At 38.7% G+C, this 26313-nt stretch overlaps 1 protein-coding gene, 1 non-coding gene and 1 pseudogene across 3 annotated transcripts; all 3 read right to left on the bottom strand.

Moving 5' to 3' along the window:
* Window positions 1-4779: 4779 nt before the first annotated feature.
* On the bottom strand, window positions 4780-4882 carry LOC116258219 (U6 spliceosomal RNA). The gene has a single exon (XR_004173638.1). It is a non-coding gene; the product is annotated as a U6 spliceosomal RNA (small nuclear RNA).
* Window positions 4883-6092: 1210 nt separating this feature from the next.
* Window positions 6093-15461, bottom strand: LOC116257075 (cell division cycle 20.2, cofactor of APC complex-like). Of its 2 annotated transcripts, XM_050078565.1 has the most exons (6): window positions 15323-15461; window positions 13323-13483; window positions 8601-8858; window positions 8223-8492; window positions 7302-7907; window positions 6093-7209 (listed from the first exon to the last, which is right to left on the bottom strand). In XM_050078565.1, the coding sequence occupies exons 2-6, from the start codon at window positions 13428-13430 to the stop codon at window positions 7066-7068; spliced, it is 1386 nt and encodes a 461-aa protein (XP_049934522.1). In that variant the 5' UTR covers window positions 13431-13483; window positions 15323-15461; the 3' UTR covers window positions 6093-7065. The 2 variants fall into 2 exon arrangements, with proteins under 2 accessions (XP_049934522.1, XP_031489550.1); XM_031633690.2 differs by lacking the exons at window positions 13323-13483; window positions 15323-15461 and adding an exon at window positions 10180-10930.
* A 7707-nt stretch (window positions 15462-23168) lies between these two features.
* Window positions 23169-24782, bottom strand: LOC116257702 (cell division cycle 20.2, cofactor of APC complex-like; annotated as a pseudogene).
* Window positions 24783-26313: the final 1531 nt, after the last annotated feature.

Raw genomic sequence — 26313 nt, 5'->3', positions numbered from 1 at the left:
GTTGAGCTGACTCGGGAGTCACCCGAGTCGAGCCGACCACGAATTAAGGTTTGGGCAAGGTAGGACCTAACTCACCCCTAAGTCGGCCTAACTTGGCAAGGATCACCCTTGACTCGGCTAGCCCGGAATCGGCCCTAACTCATCTGGAATGGCCCGAACTGATTGCAGTAAAAATACATGAAAAATACAGCTATTTATAGAGTTAGAGGCCTTACTTCATTTATATGCTATAAAAATACATTAAAAAATTCATCACTGACCCAGCGGAGTCAACAAGTCAACTCGCTGACCCAGTGACTTAGTCAATTTGAGTCACATGTTTGCCAACTATGGTTCTTTATCCTTCTAAAAAATGATTGCATGGGTTTTTCTTTCTGTTTTTTCCCACCTTTTAGTATTTGTCCCATTGTTTTCACCATTTAAGCACTTAAACATTAGTTCAATGGCTGCATCTGCAGCATTTATGCTCTCTTTTCTCTTCTCTTTCCCTTCTCTCACTCCTCTCATTATCCTTCTCCCTTATCTACAACCACTTCCACTGCCGACTAGTGGTAGGGCAGAAAATAGCAACCTTTGTCAGTGCATGTGGCTGCCGTGAAAGGTATCCTTTAGAGTTTATATGACACACATTTTTCTTTCTCATATCCATTTTATCATAGCCATTTTCATTACCCTTGTTTATATCTAAGGGGGTCGGCTGGTAGGTGTCAATTTAGAGGCACCAACTTCTTATGTTGCAAAAATGAATACTATATACAAGTTGAAGCATAACATGGCATCTTTTGAAAAGCAAATTCTTTAAAGAAAGTTAAAATTGAGCCAAAGAAAATAAGATGCCCCACCTTACTTTCCTCTTTCTAGAGTGATGGGACTAGGGCTGTTCACAAGCCGAGATAAGCCAGCTCGAGCTCGGTTCAAGTGGCATAGGCCACAACTTGAGCTCAAGTTGACTAACTTTAGCTCACCTCGGCTCGAGTTTAGAGAACTCAAACTCAGTTCGGCTAAGCTCAAGCCAAGGTTCAGCTGGAGCTTTGAGCTCAAGTTGACTAGCTTTAGCTCACCTCGGCTCGAGTTTAGAGAACTCAAACTCAGTTCGGCTAAGCTCAAGCCAAGGTTCAGCTGGAGCTTAGCGTAGCCAGGTAAAAAAAATTATCTTTTACTATAACGTGAGATGTGTGGGTTGCCAGCCTCAAAAAAAGGCAATTAGGGTAACCTTTCACTTGTGAGAAAAAATTTTAGGCTCGACTCCTTAAATTAAACGAGTTCTTTCTTTCAATCGAACTCGACTCGTGGCAACATGGTCGTGTTTTATTGGCAAGTGATGAATAAAACTAAAAGGAATGACACAATTGATTTGAGAATCTTATGATGAAAATCTTATGCACGTCTTTTTCCTGTCGATTTATATTATAGCAAAGGTATACTATAAAAAAGTTATTGTAAATAACTAAATATGTTGTATAAAAATATCTATATGACTGGTTAGACCTGAATTTTTCTAACGTGGGGCAGGGTTCATTCAATTCATTATATATATATATATATATATATATATATATATATATATATATGCACTTTTCTTACTCTTGTTTTCATTATTATGGCATCTTGTTGTTCAATAGTCTTACATCAAATGGTTGGGTGATGCGCTTACCTTCCCAAACTATGACTAGTCATAGACCTTTTCCTCCTCTACTTTCTCAATGAAACTTGGCATTAGCCAAAATTAGGATGCACTTAGACATGGTCTTTATGTCCTATACTGATGGAATTCAATGTTTAAGAATGAACCTCACTCAACCAAGTCACTTTTCAATCCATATAAATATTGTCCATAACTATGTGTTTGATGGGCAGTTCCTTTAATAAAATTACCGTTAAAGTAGATGACCAATCAAACACTGGTAAAGTTCCCTAAATTGAAACACTGTTTGGTTAATGAATCTGTCCTAATTTTTTGGGCAGGTACATGGACAGTATGTTATTGTGCCCATTGCCAAACGACTACTACGATTCACAAGAATGAAATTTGTCCAGACCCTTAGTACAATGGATGTGTTTGGGTGCTTATATTTACAAAAATGGCTTTGTCATTTATGAACATGTAAAAAGGAAAATGATGCAGGAAAATATCATACAAGCATACTCTAGAAACTGATGGACACGAACTTGCCAGAAGGAATGTGCACCATTGAAATTATTCTATTCTATCCCCAAATGTGCCCAAAGACAATGCAATTTGCAATTACTCTCCACCAACACCAATAGGTCCAATACCCTCAACGTACGTGAAACACAGGGCTTTTAGTTTTCTTGAGATAAACATCAAACATGTCACTTGTGCTCCATTCGGTGCTGCTTATAGATTATTAGATACCTTTGCTCCACATCCCAACAATAAATGCATATGAAGAACAAGTTTTGTCTCTTCCTTGATCCTTCACTTCTGGCCACAGTGATTATAACAACTGAAGACTTGAGTTCGGCTGGATAATGGGACAAAAGATAGTCGTCTTCACACAAACCATGTTCCATCAACATCATCCTAAAATAGATGCCTTCTGCTTCTTTTGAAACCAGCTCATTGTTGCGCCTTTGCAGAAGTAGATGGCTCTCTGCCACAGACTAGATTATGTTGATGCAATTAAGGAATAAATCATGTCACATTTGCACTGCATTAGAGGTAGATAGGCACCTAACTCCTAGTAATTTAACTAAGTTGAGTACCTATCCTTGCAGCATATACCATCTTAAATCATCTCCTGCTTTTTTTGTTTTCACCTTATGCTGTTGAAACTTGCAAATGGCCCAAGTGGCTTGCTAATTGGCTTTTTCTTTGTTTCAGTTTTCCAAACACGTTCCAGATTCGCAACGTTTGATCTCCTCCAGAGGCACATGCTACTCTGCACCCATCTAGACTCTGAAAAAATTTGGAAACAAAAGAAATCAGGTCAGCAGTAGATCTAAAGGCTTTTCCTTCTGGTATAGTACTAATACGGAACAGTTTCCTACCTGAGCCATGAATGGAGCCATGGAAGTATGACCAACTAGCTCTGCCATCATAACCATCGATGGATATTCCCACAATATCAACTGTCTCTGACTATCACGCTCCATCCAATCAATCTCATGTGAACTGAGAAGTTCCCCTTCGGTTTTACTCCACAAGAGCGCACAGACATGTGAACCATTATCCATGGACTTCAAGCAGGACTCAGTACAAGTATTCCAAAACTTAATGCAATGGTCGGGGTTTGTTGCCGGTTGACTATGTTTCGCCTGGAGTAAAACGTTATATTGCTTGGTCAGCTTAAGTATAGCTCGGGAGGCATGTAGGATTCAATCGGACGCTAAGTCAAGTAGAAAGCAATGCACGTGAAATGTGCAGCACGATGGTACAGCGACGAAGCGTATAAATGCATCAAGGTCTTCGGTCCCTTTGGAAGTGCAAGTCCGTCATTGGGGAATCAGTTGGGTTCCCCACGCGTAGCGTTTGGATGTGCAAGTGGATACGTGTGGGTTAGAGGCAATTCCCCCAGTGGATGCATATGCTGCATCCATAACCGCGTCGAGTCACGCGGGGGCGAGTAAGTGAATGCTCGTCGTCGAGTAGGGCGATGGTCGGCCGCCTTACTTAATGACATATAGTTGTCAACTGGCTTCGGTTTGGAACTTCCTTCCAAGGGAAGTCTATCTCCACCCAGATTTCGTATGGAAGTAGATAGGCACTTGGATGAATGGTGAAGTTCTGACAGGCCTCATGGCCACGGCTTGCCGATGGCCTACTATGAGATAATCCTGAGTGATGGTGTGCCGAGTGCTTTGCACTCCTCGTCTAGTCCACAGCCCCAAAAGATTGATGAATGCTTCCGCTAAACTAAGAGAGATAGGTCGGCTGAAGGCTTTAGGGGAAGACCATCGGCGCCGCACAGGTTGGCAACACAGCTTGGAAAATTGAGACTTAGTGGTCGTCGGAGATGTTCTGGACTTTACTAAGAGAAAGTGCAAACAGTGACAGATGCAAAATCCAACTGTAGAACAGATGCAAAATCTCCTCCGATGCTGTTCATATTGTAACTGGTAAACGCAGCAGTTTGGTATTCTTGTGTGGCCACTTTCAAAAGCTTCAAGTGGAGTGAAGAAGAATGGGCCCATGCAGAAAACTGCCACAGATCTGGTTTGCAAAGCCGTAACGGCCCAAATATCATCACCCTCAGAGACAAGGGAGCCATTTAAGCAATGGCAGTGCAGAGTGGCGCACCTGTCAAATTTATCTCTTGTATCCAGGGAAAGACAGGCTGGCTGAATTGGCTCAGTAAGGTACATACAAACTTGTGAATTGATCAATCATGCTTGGTGAAGGGTAAAGACGTAAAGGAATGAATGACAACGTAGGAAGAAGAAGAAGAAGAGGCTCAAAGGTCGGTAAGAGACTGCCGCCAAACTGCAAGTTACAAGCCAAAAGTTAATACGGGTAAAAGCTATATTTCGAGTTGGATGAACTCAACTCGATTATACTCTCGTTTAATACTAATACTAATACTTCTTTTTACTCTGAATTGCTTGTCGGGACAAAAAGAGCACTTAATTAAGTCGTCTTCTAGATGAAATAAAACCTTTCCAGGAAAAGGCCAAAAGGAATCTTGGACCAGCTGTCCATTTATAAGAATATGGGTTCACGTGATTCCAGAAAAGAAAAATATATCTGAAGTTCGCCTACTTCTGGCTGTTGAAGTCATTGGCTTCTATATACAAAAAAGTTCATAGAAGGATTAAGAAAAAACAAAACAAGACCTTTTTGTGGGTATTTTCTTGTATAGGGGTCATGCTAATCTTCTCTTATATCCTTCCAATTTCGTTTTCTTGATGTCTCAAAAAGACAACGCAGTAAACCTGCAATAAATATATTTTAAACAAATATCCGACACTATCTGGAGCTGGATAGTAAGAAGAAGCACCATCTGGGAATAAAGACAAATCAGAATTTATCAAATGGAGATCGTGATAGAATTTGCCAAATCAAGAAGATAGAAAACCTCCTCCACTGGGTGAGACTGGGTGATCACCAAAATACGGCTTGAAATATTTACAGAAAACCAAAATCATGATCCTTTTTTTTTTAAAAAAAAAGAAAAAATTAAAAAAAGCTGACCACCCAGTGGGACGCACATATATATTTCTAGGTCATGAATTAGTCTAATTGGCTAGACTGACCAACGAGTAACAGCCTGTTGCCATTGTCAAACATCCCTTTAGTGATGTTCAACGCCCATCATGGGTCACTTTTACTTGATGGCAGAAGCACACCAGAATCGATCTTGCAAAAGACATGTACCTAAGTCGTTGATATAAAAATGATTGTAAGGTATGAGTGTTTTGCAAATGTACTCCAAATATTGAATTGATTTGTGAATCTTTAAAACAAATGTTCCATGAATATGCCTTCATATTTGAGGCAGATTTCGTTCCCGGAAGCAAAACAATGTGGAAGAAAAAACAAATGCTTTCACATATATCATTGAGTGATAATTGGCAAACAAAATCAACCCATTCACTGTTTTTAGTACATAATCTCATTGCCAAAATCTCAATAGAACCTCTTCAAGGTCCTCTCCTGGTAATCTCTTTCTTGTTCTTTGGTATCATAGCTAGTCTCTTTCTTCGTACTCTTATTCTTTTTATTGAATTTTTCTAATAGTCCTACTTTCCATATTTTAATGCCCTGCTTTGGTATTTTGTTAATTGGGTCTGGAATCCATCAGCCATATCGAATTTATCAAATGGAGATCGTGATCGAATAAGAAATACCACACCTTCTCTTAATTTTGAAAATTTAATATATTATAATATCATGTACATTGATCAGATATTAAATTGATCGTCATCAATTTAATGGCTTTGTGACCGAGTTTTTTTTACCAAACGAGCAGCGCTCGTCAGTTGATATATCACTATTTCATGAACACGTCCGATGTTTATCAGATCTAACCGAATAGATAGGCAATCAAATCAAAACTATCAAATATCGCCAACTCCACGCCTTATTAATTATAGTATTCGATTCAAGCATACATGTTCATGTGACACAGCCCTTACTGCATTACCCATGCATGAATTATGGGGAGAGAGAATGGAAATTTATATTTATTGGGCCCATTACATTTAGCTTCTTCTTCTCCAGCAACTGCAGAAATAATATGTATAGGTGAGTCTCATCACCTATCGTGACAGCACCAAATGCATTTGTCTTCCAATCTATTGTTAGTCCAGTTGTGTAGTTCCTTACTCGGTCACCAATAGCATTCAATCCTGGGTTAGCTCTGAACTTGTTGAAGTCCCGACAAGAAGCGATGTTCGGATTTCTCACTGTTTTATCAGCGCATGGCATTGAAATCACCTGTAATTGCCCAAGGAAGGTCTGAGTTCAGAGCTATATTGCCCAACTGCGGGATTACAAAGGTCGTTGGGCATGTAGGCCCCTCCCAAGCAGAACTGTTCTGCTCGCTTCTTTCTTTATCAATACAAGATTGAAGAATCCAGTACTGGTGAGTGTGGAGAACCTGAACCGTGAGGCGAGAGGGGTCCCAGGCCCCCACGATGGGCGGGCTGTGCCATTGCCAGAAAGTGAATTAGACAGTGACTACGCATATATTGGGAAAGAAGCAAGCTATCTCCCAACTCTGCTATCGTCAAATTTGCAATCCAAAAGACAGCACACCTCAAGTCTTACGTTCGCCAATTAGAGAGAAACACCGGATGCTTCATACCAGGCACTTAATCGAACAGGATTTGAATGCTGTGAGCCCCTAACATTGCTATCAGGGCCGTCTGGGTGTTCTGAGCAAGGTGGGAGACATGAGCCAAAAACAATTTCCTCGCCTTGGTCTCTGCAGCGACGCTTTCTACGGCACTGTCCGATATATTCTCGAGCTCTCTCAAAGGCGTCCGGGAACCACAACCTCTCAGCGGGCCTAGTAGCCGAACTGGCTCCTTTACACCACCCCTTCCTCATTATTTTACAGTAACAAATTACATTTTTTTAAACAAAACCTGCTTTTTTTGTTTTCACCTTATGCTGTTGAGACTTGCAAATGGCCCAAGTGGATTGCTAATCGGCTTTTTCTTTGTTTCAGGTTTTCCAAACACGTTCCAGATTCGCAACGTTTCATCTCCTCCAGAGGCAGATGCTACTCTGCACCCATCTGGACTCTGAAAATTTTAGGAAACAAAAGAAACCAAGTCAGCAGTAGATCTAAAGGCTTTTCCTTCTGGTATAGTACTAATACGGAACAGTTTCCTACCTGAGCCATGAATGGAGCCGTGGAAGTATGACCAACTAGCTCTGCCACCATACCCATCGATGGATATTCCCACAATATCAACGGTCTCTGACTATCACCCTCCATCCAATCAATCTCATGCGAACTAAGAAGTTCCCCTTCGGTTTTACTCCATAAGAGTGCACAGACATGTGAACCAGTATCCATTGACTTCAAGCAGGACCCAGTACAAGTATTCCAAAACTTAATGCAACGGTCGGGGTTACCACCCCCTGACGCAAGTAGGTTTCTTTGGAATGGACACCAGGCTAATGCTTTCACTGTACCTCTATGATCATCCAGTCTGTATAGCCACTGATTCTGTCTGCCATTTCGCTCTGATGCCATTCTCCGATCCCAGATGTGCAAAAGTTTGTCATCACCTCCACTGGCTAGTTGTTGGCCTGAGCTCGACCACTTTAATCCACAAACTTCTAGTTCATGTCCTTTGTATTCTTCAACCATGTGAGATGGAAGGCGTACATCATTATTAAAAATTAAACCATCCATATCACCAGTTGTAAGAATGTGAGAATTCCAGGCAAGAGAACCAACTTGTGATTGATGACCACCTCGTAGAGCTGTCAGCTGTAAAGTTTCATGAAAGTATTGTTAGTATATCAGAAAGAATGTAGGGTATAAGCTACAAAATTTCAAATTTTTTCCTTTAGGTTCCATAGACCAAATAAACTAGATGCGACGAACAACAAATCCTCAAAACTTTCTTCTAGGTTGTAATCCAACTAAACTACGAAGCATTCTTCTATATGTCAGCAAACCCCAAGAGAGGTTCAAATCATCCTAAAATCAAACAACATTTTAAGGACATAGAGTTTCCACTTCGGCAGACTGAACATAAAGACGCTGGCAAAAGGGAATCTGATAAACAGGTGAGAAGTAGACCTGCTTACTACTTGTTGCATCCCACAACTGAGCCGCTGAATCGCGCAAACCAATGGCTATATGCGTACCATTAGGAGCCCAACTAACGCTTGTAATAGGGCCATTGTCCGCAACTGACATCAGCTTGGAACAAGCACCACCTTCTGATGCATCCCAGAGATAGAGGGAGTGCCCAAGAGCAATTGCCAAAACATTTCTGCTGCTCCAATCAAGCAAATTCAAGTAGGCGTCATCCTTCAGCTCAGGTGCTTCAAGAGTTGTATCTGCAGTCTGAGATATCAAACAAAATGCTCTCACCATTTAAACCACCAAAATTAAGGAGCTAAGAGCTAGGCCTACAGAAGGTAATATGTCTAACCAATATTTTATGGGATGCACCTGAGAAATGTATCTACGAGGCTTAACACTCCAAGAACGTTGTGGCAACCAAGAAATATTTTCAGCAGGTTCCAGAGGTTTGCTTCCAAAAGCAAGGATCCTCGTCCTGTTCTTAAGGCAGACCTCTGTCAGGCGCTCCATATAAGCTTTTTGCGAGGATGTTAGAATTCTTGTTGTATTCTCTTTCTTTGAATCCACCATTAAATATTGAGCAACATCAAAATCCATAGCTGCTCTGTTGGGAATAAACCTGTCGTACTGGAAAGCACAACGTGTTACACTATGTTTGCATGGAGGGAAAGGAAAGAATACTAAAGATTAGAAAGGATAGAAAAACAGGAGGGTCTTAATGATTAGAGGAAAGGGAAGGAGAGAAATTATTATAAAAGCTTATAAAGAAGATAGGAAAGGAATGGAATTGTTAAATATCCCCTAAAACTTGTACTTACTTTCTTTCTCTTTTTTCTACCATAAGTGAGTCGGTTTTAAATTAGAACATGATTGTACATCCCTCTAACTCTCTCTCCCAAATAATTTCCTTCATTAGTTAATTGTAGTAATTTGGTTGTATTGTTTTCTTGATTAAGAAAAAACCATTCAGACCATTGTAATTTTACCCTAATAACAACATGAAAGTGAAACCGCAAGTTGTAAGAAGATGCACACGTCTAATAGCCTCAATAGAGCATAGGATTGTCAAGCTAAAGTAGAGGAGGGCCTTTCAAATTTCAGCAGATCAAATGTCAAGCACGAAGTATTAGATACACTAAGGACACAAACAGCTGAAAAGATGAAAAATCAAGAGTTAAAGTAAGAAAGCAATATGATGGGGTCATCGAGTGTTCGAGGTAAAAAAAAAATATTACAACCTTCCTTTTCCTTAAACACAAAAGATGCACAATGTGCGAAATATAAGTAATAGAGCAATGGTATAAAAAGATATTTTTCACCTAGAAAAGAAACATCTAGGGGGGTATGATACATCCATAAGGATTTCTGGGTGAGATGCTTCTGAAATGCTTTCCTAAGGGTACTGGCCTACTGGGTGAGCTTTGGCCATCGTAAACTTTAAATCAAACAAGTTGAAATGTTTCACTGTTTTTCGGGTTCAGGAAAAATGTTGGAGATGAAAGTTCTGATTTTTCATGAAATATTTTCCTTTCCTTACATAAAGTAATTTTTTTCCAAAAAAAAAGAAATAAGCCCATCAAAAAAAGAATTAAGTTATTTCGATTAGATAATGACTCACACAATCGAAATAATCTAATGATAACTTGCACACGAATCCACTGAAAAACTCTGCTGCCCAGAAGAGAAAAGCAAAGAAAAACACACAATAAAAAAAACTCATTAGTATATTAAAAAAAGCATGCGAATCTCATCGCCAACAATTAACAAAAGCCATTATCATATAAGAAAAAACAGAAAGAAACTAAATTTTCACCACAGTAAACTCAAAAAGGAAGAAACCCGCATAAACCAAAACAGTAGAAAAAGAAAATCCTAACGTCAAAAATATCATCGCAGAAAGAAAGTTGAAAACACTAATAACGATTTGAAGTGATTGCGAGACGCTTACGTGGGTTTTGGAGGGTGCGTTTCTGCGGAGAGTGCGCCCTTGAAGAGGAATGCGTTGGCGACCATTGGCAGGTGAAAGAGGCAATTGGGCTTCCGCACCATCGTCCATCTTTAGCAGATGAACTCCCAAAAAAGCGAAGGAAAAGCATCAACAATAGGTCCGTAACGAGAACGGTGGAAAGGGAAAGTTATATATACATATAACGGAAAAGGAAAGTTACATCAACATATATATAGAAATTGGTGAAGCCCAAACAAGGAAGGGGAAGAAGGAGAGGACCAGAGGGGGAAGGAGGTGGAGGCGGAAGGGGGGAAGAGGGGGAGGAGGTGGAGTAGAGGCGGAAGGGAGGAATGGGGAAGAGGAGGAGGAACGGGAGGTGGAGGAGGAGGGGGACGGAAGGGGGGAAGAGGGGGAGGAGGTGGAGGCGGAAAGGGGGAATGGGGAAGAGGGAGACGAGGTGGAGGCGGAAGGGGGGAATGGGGAAGAGGGGGAGGAGGTGGAGGCGGAAGGGTGACAGGAGGAGGAACGGGAGGAGGAGGATGGGGGACGGGAAGAGGAGGAGGAGGAGGAGGGGGGACGGACGGGAGGAGGGAGGGAGACCGGAGAGGGAGAGCGGAGAGGAGGAGGGAGAGGGAGACGGAGGGGGAGGAGGGCGGAGTCCGGCCGGGCCGGGCCGGGCCGCCGCCGGGCCAGGTTTTTCCGGCCCGGACCCGGGTCCGATCGGGCAGGGCCGGCGAGGCCGCGGCTCAGCCCTACGGCCAGGCTTAAATAAAATGACATTTTAATTTTTTTACTAAAAAATTATTTTAAATAACATATAAACATTCTAATATATTTATAAAAGTTATTTTGATATAAAATATACCAAGCTGTTTTTATGAAAAATATTGATATTTCTGTTATCAAATTGTTGATGTTATGAGAGCCATTTATTTTTGTTTATTATAAAAATGTTTGTAAAACCTAAATAATGATGAACTTAATATATATTTGGCGTCTACCTATCCTCATATTGGTAAAGTTAGATTAAGAATAAACACTTTTAGATATCATAGTTAAAGGTTTTAGCTTTTCTATATATATATATATATATATATATATATATATATATATATATATATATATATATATATCAAATCTATTGTGCATTAGATGTTACTGGACATTGGTAAAATAATACAATTGTATCGACAGTGCATGCTGTTGTTGTGGTACTGTATGTTCTTTCTTTACATGTAAAATGTCAGCAAATGATTATTCATTCCAACATGTCAAATATCTCAACTATTTGCTCAACTGAAAAAACCCAAATGTTCCTATCTTGCTTTCACGGTGCATTATTTTTTCCACTGCTAAATAATCATGACTATTTACCTGTCTTAACACTAACTCATATGTGTCACATTTGGAAATATGTTAAGAAATTCAACTTGATTTTTCTTTTTTCCCTTTTTGTGCTTGTTCATTTCTCTGTACATCTTAAAAGGTGGCATCTTTCATGTTAAAATTTCTCCTTCCTAAGTTCAAACTTTTGAAATAATGTCTTGCTCCTGTTCTTGGAGGATAAATATGGTCTTTGGCTATTGTATGACAATCAATCTGACTTTAATTTCGTGTGGCCATGTGAACCAGGTGTGTGGGGTACCAATTAATCCAATTCATCCCATCAGTGTTTTTACAAAAACAAGCTCAAAAATTTTATAACCTGCTGATTTGTACACATGAGAAAATATTATGAAGGGTGTTATTCTTCTATTGGCCTCTGTGATTCTTGTTGGCAGGAGCTCTAAATAAAAGATCAGCCTACAGTTAGGTGTTAAAAGAGTCTGTTGGTAGACTGATTTTTTTATCACAAATATGCAAGTTTAAAATTAATTTTTTATTGCATGGCTTTTGTAGTTGTTGTCTTTTTTCTTTAATATTGTCTAGTTTCCCATGCAATAATTGTTGTTTTTCTACATGCAGTTGCATATCATTTTGGATGAAATCATTGTTGGGAGCAGGTTCTGGAAACAAGTTTCTCTGAAATTATGAAGGCTGCTGAAGAAATATCCAGGCAAGAGGGTATCTCATATGATGGTAGTATTATAAATATCCTGTCTTATAATGTCAACTAAAACTGCTATTCTCCTGTTCAGGCCCTGCGGAGGATCTTTAAATGCAACTGCCATCTTCTCAAAGTCACATTCCAGTTGGATTGGTAAATATAGATTGACAATATTGATCATCTTTTAGTGGCCAAATCTCTTTTTTCAATCTGGTTTCAGTGCTGAAATTAATTTTAACGATGTTCCTACCAGAGATTTGTGCACCAACAACTGAACAAAAATTGCTTGTTAGAGCAAGTGTGTCTAATTGAAGACGTGAAGTAAAAACAGAGTACATCTAGCTAGATAAGATTAGTTCAAGTTGTTTGATGAGATGGATGATGACTAAATTTGAGATGGTGCTAGTGAGCAGAAGGGTGATCCATTGAGGAGGGATGCAAAGGGGATGTGTATATCTGTAACATGGAATAGTGCGAGCTGTTTATTGCTTGACATGCTGACTAGAATATAAGGCATTTCACAACGTTGATACCTTTGGATGTCGCTTTCTACATTTTAGGTACAAGAATATGGAGATATGCATAATGCTGCTTCCCAATGTCGGTAGGATACAGGAGGTTGTAGAAGGAGAGCTGAAGATACGTTCAGAAAGGCCAATAGGATCCACCCAGAATCAGTAGTGGCAGTGTGAAGGGGATCACAGAGGATATTTACAGAGCAGATTCAGCCCTGCGGAAGAAGCGAGTTGAGTACTACAAATCAGTGTCAAACCAGCTCAAAGAGAAGGAGAGATTTCTTACCGACATTGGAGAGGCTACCTTGGTCATGTTGAGTGTAGTTCGAAATGTGTGTATCATCGTGTCTTAAGTAATCCAATTTTCTTAAAAAAAGCATGCGAATCTCATCGCCAACAAGAGCCATTATCATATAAGAAAAAACAGAAAGAAACTAAATTTTCACCATAGTAAACTCAAAAAGAAAGAAACCCCCATAGACCAAAACAGTAGAAAAAGGAAATCCTAACGTCAAAACTATCATTGCAAAAAGAAAGTTGAAAACACTAATAATGATTTGAAGTGATTGTGAGACGCTTACGTGGGTTTTGGAGGGTGCATTTCTGCGGAGAGTGCGCCCTTCAAGAGGAATGCGTTGGCGACCGTTGGCAGGTGAAAGGGGCAATTGGGCTTCCACATCATCATCCATCTTTAGCAAGTGAACTCCCAAAAAAGCAAGGAGTAGTTTGATGGATTGAAAATCTGGAATTGGAAAAATATTTCTGGAAATAAGTTTTCTGAAATAAAGGAATGAGAAAAATCTTTCTGATTCTCATTTTGATGTGTGTGTGATGACTAAGAAATAAATTTTCAGAAAATTATTTCTGTGTTTGATAATAAAGAAACATATTTCCAGATTTCCAGAAATTTATTTCTTAGTTTGATAATAAAGAAACATATTTCCAGATTTACATAATCTTTAGATATAGTTTCTTAAATCACTAGTCTCGCTCCCTCTCTCTCTATCTCTCTCTTATATATGGGAAATTAGTGAATCCACCACTGGGATCACTGCCGATGAACGTGAGAACAAATGCAAGTAGCATCAAATCAGCACTGCAATTCCAAAAATGTTCCCATATTCGAGAACAAAGCACATATATAGAAGTTCAGGTACAAATATACAATTCCTATCATGTATTTGCCCTAAAAATACGTAGCCATGTAATTTCTGGGCCCCTGTTCTGTTTCATGCTGAAAGACCCCATCCACGTTTGACCAACTATTCAAGTTTCTAACTACCGATCAAGTGACAACCATGGTAGATCAGATTCACCAACAGGGGTTTTGAATTAGTAGGTAAACAGAAGATAGTGCAAGAAGTGTACTGCATACAAGAGCTTGTTTTTCTCAATAGGAACAGCAGTATTCTCAGCACTAAAACAAAGAATCAAAATGGAAAAAATGTCAAAACTAAGTACACTTCTTTGAAATGCTCCAACAAAGCTAAAATGAGGAAAGTTTACTTCTAAACTAAGTATTTAGTACATTATTCGGCTTCAGTATATATAGAGCACAGCAGGAACTCATGAAGGCAAATTGCAGGTCTAGACCCTGGCAATGCTTCTTTACTTCACACTTGTTCAAAACAGGGGAGATCCTAAAATTAGATCTCAGGTTAAAACCTGCTAAGAATGCCATTAAGATTAATGCAGAACTGACTGTATTCTTGTCAGATGAGAAAGCTAGCAATCCAGGCACTGCCCCATCCTAGGTACCGTATAAATGTAGGTAATTGCACCCATACAAAAAATGACAGCAATAGGTTACAACTTATTGGCTCTTTCTGTAAAATGGTTATAATTTTCTAAAACGACAGCAAGAAATACCAATTCATTGGCTATGTAAAATCCTACAAATTGAAAATCAAATGCCAAAAGACCTATGAACTATCTTGAATGCATCTTCGAGCAACCATCAAGGAGTATTTGGATGCCCCCATTGTCTGGGTCCAAAGTTGGATAAGGGAAGCCAGACCATGCCTGATCCTTGATCAGATACAGGTGGTTTCAAATTCTAAAGAAACAGGTGGTTTCAAATTCTAAAGACCCAAACGAACATGTACAGTTTTTCCTGACCGAGTAAGCACAGGCCAAAAATACTTCGTTGTACAACACATACACAACCTTATATATGTGAAGTTCTTGCAGATGGATATGACTTTTGAAGATTCTTGTAAGTCAATGATATGAGAACATTTTCTAAGCAGAACTTCCATAATATGTGTTTTTTCTGTTATTTGCATATCTGAGAAGTATGGTTAATTGTCAAAATAAGGGTGTGACTCTTAATGGGACTGAAATTAGTTCTACTACATCTTCAGTTTTTTAATAATGTTAAGGTTGAAGTTGAACAAAGAGATTGGCCGGAGCAGGAGAGTGAGAGGGCGAGAGAGACGACGAGGTACCTCGCGGCAGCAGGAAACAGGACGCAAATGAGAAAAACATGTTGGTCATATTCAGATTTCCAGTCAGAAAACTCGAAAGAGGAAAGAAAAGAGCAATTTAGGCGGGTTAACCAGGGAAGGCGAGTGGTGGATACCTGGGGAGAGTGAGAGGGTGAGTGGCCGGAGCAGGAGAGTGAGAGGGCGAGAGAGAGGACGAGGACGATGCGGCAGTGGCTGCGTGAGGACCTCGCGGCAGCAGGAAGCACGACGCAAATGAGAAGAGCGTCTTACGCAACCGTGCGCTAATGTCTATTGCACTTGCAGCTTTTCTTGGTTAAAGCTTCACTTGGAAAGCTCAGGTGAAAGTAGTCCTCTCATATTTGAATTAACTCCTACGTTCTTCTTGGAAAGATCTTGCTGAAACACCTCTTGAGCAAAATATTGTCAGGCACTCAAATATATCCTAAGCTTCTGCACTTGATTAGCTTTCATTGGTTATACCATGTTGCTCAAAGTGCTATTAATGATCGACAACCAAGGTAGCAATCTCGTTTGGGCAGCTCTCGTCATCTTTTCCACTTTTCTCGATATATTTGATGGAAACGATGTCTCTACTTTCCTTCTTTAAGATGCTTGCCATTGCCGCTACTTCTATCTTTATCTCTAGTCTCTTAACATTCACTTCCAGAATTTAGTTCTGACTCAATAGTAACTTGAAAGCAGACTTACTATTTAAAACCCGATTATTCAATTCTCCAACCACATGTTCACACTTCCCTATTGCCAATGTGCCAGTGCTCCTAGTGGCTGATTTCTTTCCATCCCTAAAAGCAAACTTCCTGGTTAACGATATGTATTTGCTCATTTCTACGTTTTAATGGGTGCGTCCAATCCGAATGAAATCCGATCCACTATAAAAGTATCATCGGGGTCAGCAACTGTAACATTTCATACAAGAAATGGCAAATGGCTCTCTCCACCGATACACCCTTTTAGTTATTGGTAATTTGATTTGGTGTTTACCAATCTCGAGAGATTGGTAAACACCAAATTACTTGGGCAAGGTAAAAAAACTAGACATCTAAAATTTGTGTTAAAAAGTGTTTCAAACAAAATGTTGACCTTGTTAATATGTTTATAAATACTAATTCATGTTATTTTGGTAAAAAGAAATAATCTTTTCCACAGTCAAATTTTGATGTTATAAGAGTCGTTTGCTTTTTTATTCTTAAAAAACAATTTTTAAAATAAAAAATGACTAGTTAAATATATGTTTCTCATCGAATCACTATCAAGATAATATCTATAAGGTTAAATGGTACCCAAAAAAATACGTTAATAATTAATTTTAATGAGTCTAGCTTGTGTCCCTTATCCAACTGATCGGGTTTTTCTAACCCACGAATGGTTCAGGTGCCGTCCGATTAAAGGTTATCAACAGCGTTTCCTGATCTTTCTAAGTTAGCACCATCTTTTTCAACAGAGATGGTTATGTGCATTTGCTCCTCCTGTCCCCAAGGAGAAAATAAAGACATGGGAAGACAAACCACTCACAGGACAATGAACATCAAAACAGCAAACAAAGAAAGGAACAGTGGGATAATAAGCAGATAGAAGGTTGATAAAAAAAAAAGAAACAAAATTAACTGAGAAAACGTCTGCATATATCACATCTGCTCTGCTTCGGAGGAGCTTTTGCTTATCGATGGTTCCTTAAAGTTAGGGTGTTCAGGATTCACAATTAAGGTGTTTAAGTGTTCACAAATATTATGCTTCTTCTGATGTTGCGAAATGGAGAAACTCAACCTTTGTCCAAATAACTTGTGAGTCTTTTCTTATTCATTGTGTGGGCACATTGCTCCCACAAGAAATTTCTAGTTTTAGATTGATATTTCAGGGGAATTTTCTTCAATTGCATGTTGGTGCCCCTTAAAAATTTTATAACTAATGCCGCTACTAAAAGATTGACTTATAACTAATACCTACCCCAACCCCATATGATAAGCACTAATGAACATATGCAATTTTCATTGGATTTCACTTCGAGCAAAAGCTTCAAGGAATTTAGTTATGAAATTGCATACTATTTTCAGATTTGATTAGATTTTGGATCTGAGTTTGTTTATCAGATCTAACTGAATAGATAGGCAATCAAATCAAAACTATCAAATATCGCCAACTCCACGCCTTATTAATTATAGATGTCCAATCAAATATTCGATTCAAGCATACACGTTCATGTGACACAGCCCTTAGTGCATTAACCATGCATGAATTATGGGGAGAGTGAATGGAAATTCATATTTATTGGGCCCATTACATTTGGCTTCTTCTTCTCCAGTAATAGCAGCAATAATATGTATAGGTGAGTCTCATCACGTATCGTAGGGGCTTAGTGACCGCAGAGCGCATTTACACAAAATAATCAGAAAGTAGTCGATGTGTGCAGTTTGATTATTAGTGTTGGTTTGCAAAATAATGGAAATATTTTGAACAAGATATTCATGAAGGAAAATCATATGCATTGCCAATCTGGACATTCTTGTATGTTGAATGTGGTATGATTGAGTACACCACTTCTTTTTAAATGGTTGGCATTTTCACTTAGTTGCCTCTCCTTCAACATCTGTGACACCCACTGCAGATGTTATTACTGCATTAGCCAATTAGGATGCGGCATCCATTATGTTATGGAAAATTAGTAATTAAAAAAATAGCGCAAGAGCTTGGAACCCACATGGATGTTTATAGCAAAAAAAAAAAAAAAATAAATTAAATTTTTATAATAAAAAAACTTCAATATCGAATAAACATTTAAAGCTGAGACCTGGCGTACGTACGTGCGTCTTTGAATCTGCCACCAAACCGAGTAAAAGGATTTATCCTATAGCTGGAACGGTCAGATGTTTATGACGTTCGAGCCAAATGTAAATTAATATTAGTAAGAACTTGTTTAGAGTTTGATTTCCTTGACGTGGTTTCTATTATTATTATTATTATTATTATAATACTATTGCTTGATTGGCGAAGGTTATGAAGTTGGTAGGGATGGAATCTTAGACTGACGAAATTGATTGCAGTGTTCGTTCCGATCTTGCTCTTGTTGATCATCTCATTGTTTTGGAATTCAATAATTATTAATATTTTAATAGTTTATTGCCCATAAAATAACAGAACCCCAAGTTTATTTTCCATTTGTTAATTTGATGATGACTAATTATGTGAATAATCTGCTTGCATGAATGGGCAAGGCAACCTTTTATCCTAGTTCACACTCCATGGGTAACAGACACGGACGACGTCGTCCTTTCTCCTTTGAAAGAATAGAGTGGACTTCTAATTACAACTTTTCAGTTGTATTTGGATGAGACCCTCCAAAAACCATTTGTTAGTTTTTAAAACTTAGACTGTGTGTTTAGGTGACAAAACCAAAACTAATTATCCGCTAATAACCTGAAAAGGGGACAATTTTATTTGAAATCAAATCAGCCAAGCTGCCGATTCAGCGATTTTGGTTGAACCAGCGAAAACTTTATATTGACAAATTTATTTTTTGAAAGCATAAACTTTAAACTTGTAAAAGGTCATTAAAATAATGATGTTCTTAAAAGATTTTGAAAATAATACATATTAACTTTATCACTTTTGAAGGAATTGAATCGGTTTGCCACCTATTTGTTTCCAATCAATTGAAAGGCCGATCCTGTTAAGGCTGGTTCCAATTCTGAGCCATAATTTGTATCAGGAGTAATAAACCATCAACTTGATACCTTTGTAAGTATCCAAAACTTCTTGAAAACATACAATATCTTTTACCCAAAAGTATAAATTTTATGGCAGATGGTCCCAACAACAAGATAAACGGCCAGTAGTTTCCCGGCAACTTGAGGTTTAGATTTGATCTTCCGGCCACGGATTTCCTTCTGGTAAATTTGTGGTGGTTGCCTTTTTGTGGATCCAGCTTTGGATCTTACCATCCACTCGCAGCAAATATGTAAACAGCAAATATGTAAACAGTTGGAAGTAGGGACGTGAACAATTCGGAATCGGGTCCGATGTTCCACAATTTACTGGATTCGATTCCTAACTTGGGTCCAAACTTGAATTTTTGAAAACAAACCTAAAGGGCTAAAGACCCTTCCCTACAATCAGGCTGGATTCTAGTTTCTCTCGAACTCCACTGACCTGACCTGACTGGTTATAATAAAAAATATATAAATTTAATATAAAAAACATATATTTTTAATAAAAAATATCTATATATTATCTTCTCAGGCTGGCTGACCCCATTTTTCATCTCCCGAGCCTGGCTCGCCGTTGGCCCAGACCAACCTGAGCCAAGTGCCCGAAAGCCCAGCAGGTACATGGCCCGATGCTTAGCTCTAAAAACTATTTTTTACGTTGATCACCTAAATCTTATATTAAATCCATCAGACTAAGATTAATCCTTTAAACGCCTACAGTTTGAGGCGGGGGAAGGGGTCCGATCTGGTAACAGGGTTTGCAATATTAGGACAGGAATAGTTCACGTTTGTATTTAAACAACATCCCAGGAGACGTGTATTGTCGTCGGACTTGATTTTGGTGAGATGTAGTCATAAAATTTAGGTATTCGTAACGAACAAAACGAAAGTGAATGAAGATTTCAATACTCTAAATGTTTCTCTTGGTGTAATCTGACAAGGGTAGATGCAAATAGCTTGAATCAGGTCAACAACATACGAAGATGCCAGGTTCAGCGAAATTTGCTGTGATACAAAAACCATAAACCCTGATTAAGCCATGCCTGAACTATTTTCAACTTGAATCAGGTCAACCACATATGGAACAGGTTCACTAAAATTTTCTATGATACAAAAAAAATTATTGGTATTGGTATTGTAATTAGTCTTGTCAGTATTGGTGTTGAGTGCCTTGTAAGCCTCATTTGGTGTTTCAGCCCGCGGCCGATTAATCCAATAGTGAGCTAAAGAGTGTATTTGGAAACCAAGGGTTGTAAAAATGTTTAAGATATGCCTCCCTTTGATTGCAGGGTCGAACAAACTAAGCATCTAATTAGCTCCGACCTAAAGTTCGTTAATCTCTTTCAAGAAACATTTTTGAGGACATGGCCTTGTTTATAATTTTGTTTTCGAATAGATTTGCTTTGAAAATCAAGTATTAGTAAGTCCAACAAACAACACCTTTGAACTAAAATATGCACTTGGACGCTGACCCTAGGCCCTGCAGGATATGGATATGGATATGGATGTCCCAATGGCAAACTGCTATAGGGTTTATCCAATGTTACAGATTCAGCTGATTTGAATTGAATCAGGTTAAATCAATTTGATTCGGTGGCTGACCCCAGACTGCCATGTGTACATTTTTTAATTAATTTTAAATAGTTTGAAGAATTTTCTTATTTTTAATTATATATATATATATCCATTTATCTTTTATAAGATTTTTTTTTTATTTGCCTCATTCACAAACGAATCAGCTGAACCATTGCATCAGACAATTCTCTGGATCACCAGCTTGACAATTCCTATTCTGCCGATTCTATAGCATCTAACATCTTTTGGTTTTTGTCTGATCACCAATCCAAGCTTCCCAATGTTACAAGAATTAGGATCACAAGTCCAATCCATGGGGCCGAGAACGGAGTCCATCAAACACCGGAAGACAGTATTATACCTACCCAATGACAGTATGGAGCACCAAAACCCAGCTAAAGTTGGAGACCGTCTACAAAGTGGAACATGAGAGAGAGAGAGAGAGAGAGATAATCTTGTCCACACATTTCAAAGGATATTATTCTCATTTAAACGGTACAACCATGGCATCTTTCAAATTAAAAGTCCTGTGAAATTGAGAATATCTGATTTTTCTCTATTTTTGTTGGCAACAAAATATTCCTCTATTTAAAAGGTTCTTTTACAAAGGAAATCTTAATTAAGATTATTGGTTTTTAAAAAGTTGAAAGGAGGTAGGAGTTCAATACCCGAGGTTTCTCTTTGCATGAGCTAGTAATTAGGGGCTACCTACCAAAAGGGAAAAAACGAGAAAAAGGAAAATTATAAGTGTGCTTTTGTACCATTCACATTTAATTCTTGCTAAGAGACTATCCCAAGCTTGGACGATGTTGCCATTCAAGCGAAGGCAGGAAGATGGCTACTGCTTTTCAAAAGCAAATTCTTCAGAGAAAGTTAAAATTGAGCCAAAGAAACGAACATGCCCCATGTTACTAAGGTTGGGCATGGGGCCGGGCCAGCCCGATAGCCCAGGTCTCGGCCCGGCCTGATAGCCCAGGTCTCGGCTCGGCCCATTTGAATTTAAAAATTAATTTTTTAATTACAAAATAATTTTTTAAAATATAAAATATATTTAATAATACTAAATATATATTTTTAAAACAAAAAAATTAAAATATATATATTCTTAATGTAAACGGGCCGGCCCGTTGCCCAGGCCTACATGTTACTTTCCTCTCTTTCTAAGGTGATGGGACTAGCGCTGTTCACAACCCGAACCTAAGCTAGCTCGAACTCGGCTCGAGTGACATAGGCCACAACTTGAGCTTAAGCTTTAGCTCGCCTCGGCTCGAGTTTAAAGAGGTCAAACTCGGTTCGGCTAAGATCAAGCAAGGTTCAGCTGGCGCTTAGCGTAGCCAGGTATAAAAAACTATCCACTGAGATGTGTGGGCTGCCAGCCTCAAAAAAAGGCAATTATGGTAACTTTTCACTTGTAATAAAAAATTTTAGGCTCGACTCCTTAAATTAAACGAGTTCGTTTTTTCAATGGAACTTGACTCGTGGCGACATGGTGGTGTTTTAATGGCAAGTAATGAATAAAACTAAAAGGAATGACACAATTGATTTGAGAATCTTATGATGAAAATCTTATCCATGTCTTTTTCCGGTCGATTTATGTTATAGCTAAGGTATACTATAAAAAAAGTTATTGTAATTAACTAAATATGTTGTATAAAAGTATCTATACGACTGGTTGGACCTGAATTTTTCTAACGTGGGGCAGGGTTCATTCAATCCATGTTATATATATATATACACATCTTGTTGTTCACTAGTCTTAATCAAATGGTTGGGTGATGCGCTTTCCTCCCCAAACTATGACTAGTCAATGACTTTTTCCTCCTCTACTTTCTCATGGAAACTTGGCATTAGCCAAAATTAGGATGCACTTAGACAAGGTCTTTATGTCCTATACTGATAGAATTCAACGTTTAAGAATGAACCTCACACAACCAAGTCACTTTTCAATCCTTATAAAATTACCGTTAAAGTAGATGACCAATCAAACACTGGTAAAGTTCTCTAAATTGAAACTTCGTTTGGTTAATGAATCTGCCCAATTGTGCCCATTGCCAAACGACTACTAAGATTCACAAGAATCAAATTTGTCCAGACCCTTAGTACAATGGATGTGTTTGGGTGCTTAAATTTACGAAAATGGCTTTGTCATTTATGAACATGTAAAAAGGAAATTGGTGCAGGAAAATACCGTGCAAGCATATTCTAGAAACTGATGGATATGAACTTGCCAGAAGGAATGTGCACCATTGAAATTATTCTATTCTATCCCCAAATGTGCCCAAAGACAATGCAATTTGCAATTACTGTCCACCAACACCCTCAACCTATGTGAAACACAGGGCCTTTAGTTTTCTTGAGATAAACATCAAACATGAAACTTCTGCTCCATTTGGTGCTGCTTATAGATTATTAGATACCTTTGCTCCACATCCCAACAATAAATGCATATGAAGAGCAAGTTTTGTCTTTTCCTTGATCCTTCACTTCTGGACACTGTGATTATAACAACTGAAGACCTGAGTTCGTCTGGATAATGGGACAAAAGATAGTCGCGTTCACACAAACCATTATCCATCAACATCATCCTCAAATAGAACGCTTTTTGCTTCTTCTGAAACCATCTCAGTAGATGTCTCTCTGCCACGGACTAGATTATGTTGATGCATTTAAAGAATAAATCATGTCACATTTGCACTGTATTAGAGGTAGATAGGCACCTAACTCCTAGTAATTTAACCAATTTTTTCTTTGTTTCAGGTTTTCCAAACACGTTCCAGATTCGCAATGTTTGATCTCCTCCAAAGGCAGGTGCTACTCTGCACCCATCTGGACTCTGAAAATTTTAGGAAACAAAAGAAACCAGGTTAGCAGTAGATCTAAAGGTTTTTCCATCTGGTACAGTACTAAAACTGAACACTTTCCTACCTGAGCCATGAATGGAGCCGTGGAAGTATGACCAACTAGCTCTGCCATCATAACCATCGACGGATATTTCCACAATATCAACTCTCTCACACTATCACCCTCGATCCAATCAATCTCATGTAAACTGAGAAACTCCCCATCGGTTTTACTCCACAAGAGGGCACAAACTTGTGAACCAGTATCCATGGAGTTCAAGCAACACGCAGTACAAGTATTCCAAAACTTAATGCAACAGTCGAGATTACCACCCCCTGACGCAAGTAGGTTCCTCTGGAATGGACACCAGGCTAATGCTTTCACTGTACCTATATGATCATCCAGCTTGTGTAGCCACTGATGCTGCTTGCCATTTTGCTCTGATGCCATTGTCCGATCCCAAATGTGCAAAAGTTTGTCATCACCTCCACTGGCTAATTGTCGGCCTGAGCTCAACCACTTTAATCCACAAACTTCTAGTTCATGTCCTTTGTATTCTTCAACCATGTGTGATGGAATGCACACATCATTATTAAAAATTAAACCATCCATATCTCCAGTTGTAAGAAAGTGAGAATTTCGCGCAAGAAAACCAACTTGTGATTGATCGCCACCACGCAGAGCTCTCAGCTGTAAAGTTTCATAAAAGTATTGTTAGTATATCAAAAAGAATGTAAACATTATAATAGGACGTGAGAATTTCGCGCAAGAAAACCAACTTGTGATTGATCGCCACCACGCAGAGCTCTCAGCTGTAAAGTTTCATGAAAGTATTGTTAGTATATCAAAAAGCATGTAAACATTATAATAGGACCATTAGGAGCCCAACTAACGCTTGTAACAGGGCTATTGTCCTCAACTGACATGAGCTTGGAACAAGCAGCACCTTCTGATGCATCCCAGAGATAGAGGGAATGCTCGAGAGCAATTTCCAAAACATTTTTGCTGCTCCAGTCAAGCAAATTCAAGTACACCTCATCCATCGGCTCAGGTGCTTCCTGAAGTTGGTTGCTAATGGGTAGTCTGATCTAAGTATGAGCTTCAAAGATGATGCTTTAAAACAATTTCTATGCAGTATGAGATGTCTTTTAGAAGGATAATCTTTGAAGCTCATAATCTAATTTAACCAAACACTTTAAGTGCATAAAAACTGTCAACTTGGTGGTACAAATGCTTTTAGACACAACAATCTCTTCAGATTTGTTTGCATTGTGAAATCTTGTGGAGGAAAAGCTTTGAAGAACAAGCCATTACCACATCAATTTAAATGTGATCCAAATTTCTATGACGTGGTTCATTCCAAGAATTTGCTGCTATGCAAAACTCTAGTCAGTGAGGCCAGGACTTGGTCACAGCCCGGCGGTTGGCCACGGCCAGCTGGCCAATCCACGGCCATGGCCGGCGATAACTGGCCATGCTGGAAGAGGGTTGTTCAAACCGCCAAAACAATAGAAAACATCTGTGGAGGTAGAGGTAAGGCAATCAGAGCGAAGCAATAAGGTAGATCAATCCATTTTCTGAATGGATTTGAAAGACTGATATCCTCTTGTTTTGTTCCTTGTTTTGCTCCATTCATTTTGATCTCTGCATGTTCGACGCACTTATTGTTTGTTTCATTAGTTTTGGTTTGTGCAATAAATTGATTAAACACATGTTGATCTAATCTGGGCTGTTGTGTTGGTTGATGATTCAACTGCACCTATTTTTACATAATGTGGGCCGTTGTCTAAGTTTGTTGGTGCGATAACTTTAATGTTTAATATGTGCGCCCAAGGAGTATGCCTTTTTTTCTTAAAAGGATTACAAGCAAACATTCATCTACTAATTTGAATAAAATGTTATGCATTCGTCGATTTTTTTACTTTGTGGTCTAAGTAGGTGGTGCCTGGTTTTTATGGTGTTGGTGCTAATGACATATTCTTTCTATTGTAGCTTATCGTTACGATAATTCTCATACTCTTAAGGAGTGTTTTATGATTCTATCATGAACCTCAAAGATGATCCTTTAAAACATTTTCTATGCTACTTGAGATGTCTTTTAGAAGGATAATCTTTGAAGCTTATAATATAATTTAACCAAACACTTTAAAATGCATAAAAACTGTCAACTTGTTAGTACAAATGCTTTTAGACACAACAATCTCTTCATATTTGTTTGCATTGTGAATCTTGTGGAGGAAAAGCTTTGAAGAACAAGACATTACCTCATCAAATTAAATCTGATCCAATGTTCTAATGACGTGGTTCATGCCAAGAATTTGCTGCTATCCAAAATTTCAGTCAGTGAGTCCAGGACTTGGTCACGACCCAGTGGTTGGCCAAGGCTAGCTGGCCAATCCACAGCCACGGCCGGTGATAACTGGTCATGCTGGAACAGGGTTGTTCAAACCAAGAGAACACTCGAAATCATTTAGGGAGGTGGAGGTAAGACAATTAGAGTGAAGCAATAAGGTGGATCAATCATTTTCTGAATGGATTTGAAAGACTGATATACTCTTGTGAATTGTTCTCCGTTATACTCCATTCATTTTGATCTCCGCATATCTAACGCACTTTGTTAGTGTGATACCTTTAATGATTAATCTACGTGCCAAAAGAGTAAGCGTTTTTCACTTAAAAGGATTACAAGCAACCATTCGTCTACTAATTTGATTAAAATGTTATGCGTTCGTCGAGTTTTTGACTTTAAGGTCCAAGTAGGTGGTGCCTGGTTTTTATGGGGTTTGTGTTAATGACATATTCTTTCTTCTGTGGCTTATCGTTATGATGATTCTCAAATTCTATAAATTATTATTCATTAATAAATAATGCTCAAATTCTTATTTTACTTTCCGGTTACCAAGATGCATCAGCAAAAGCTATTTATTCTAATGCCTTTGCAGAGAAACAATAGTGGTGCCTAAAATTAAGCAAGAAGTCACAATACA

Source organism: Nymphaea colorata, chromosome 7 (genome assembly GCF_008831285.2).
Source record: "Nymphaea colorata isolate Beijing-Zhang1983 chromosome 7, ASM883128v2, whole genome shotgun sequence".
Taxonomy (NCBI): domain Eukaryota; kingdom Viridiplantae; phylum Streptophyta; class Magnoliopsida; order Nymphaeales; family Nymphaeaceae; genus Nymphaea; species Nymphaea colorata.
Note: the sequence above shows the minus strand (reverse complement) of the source record. Positions and strands in the feature narration are given on the sequence as shown.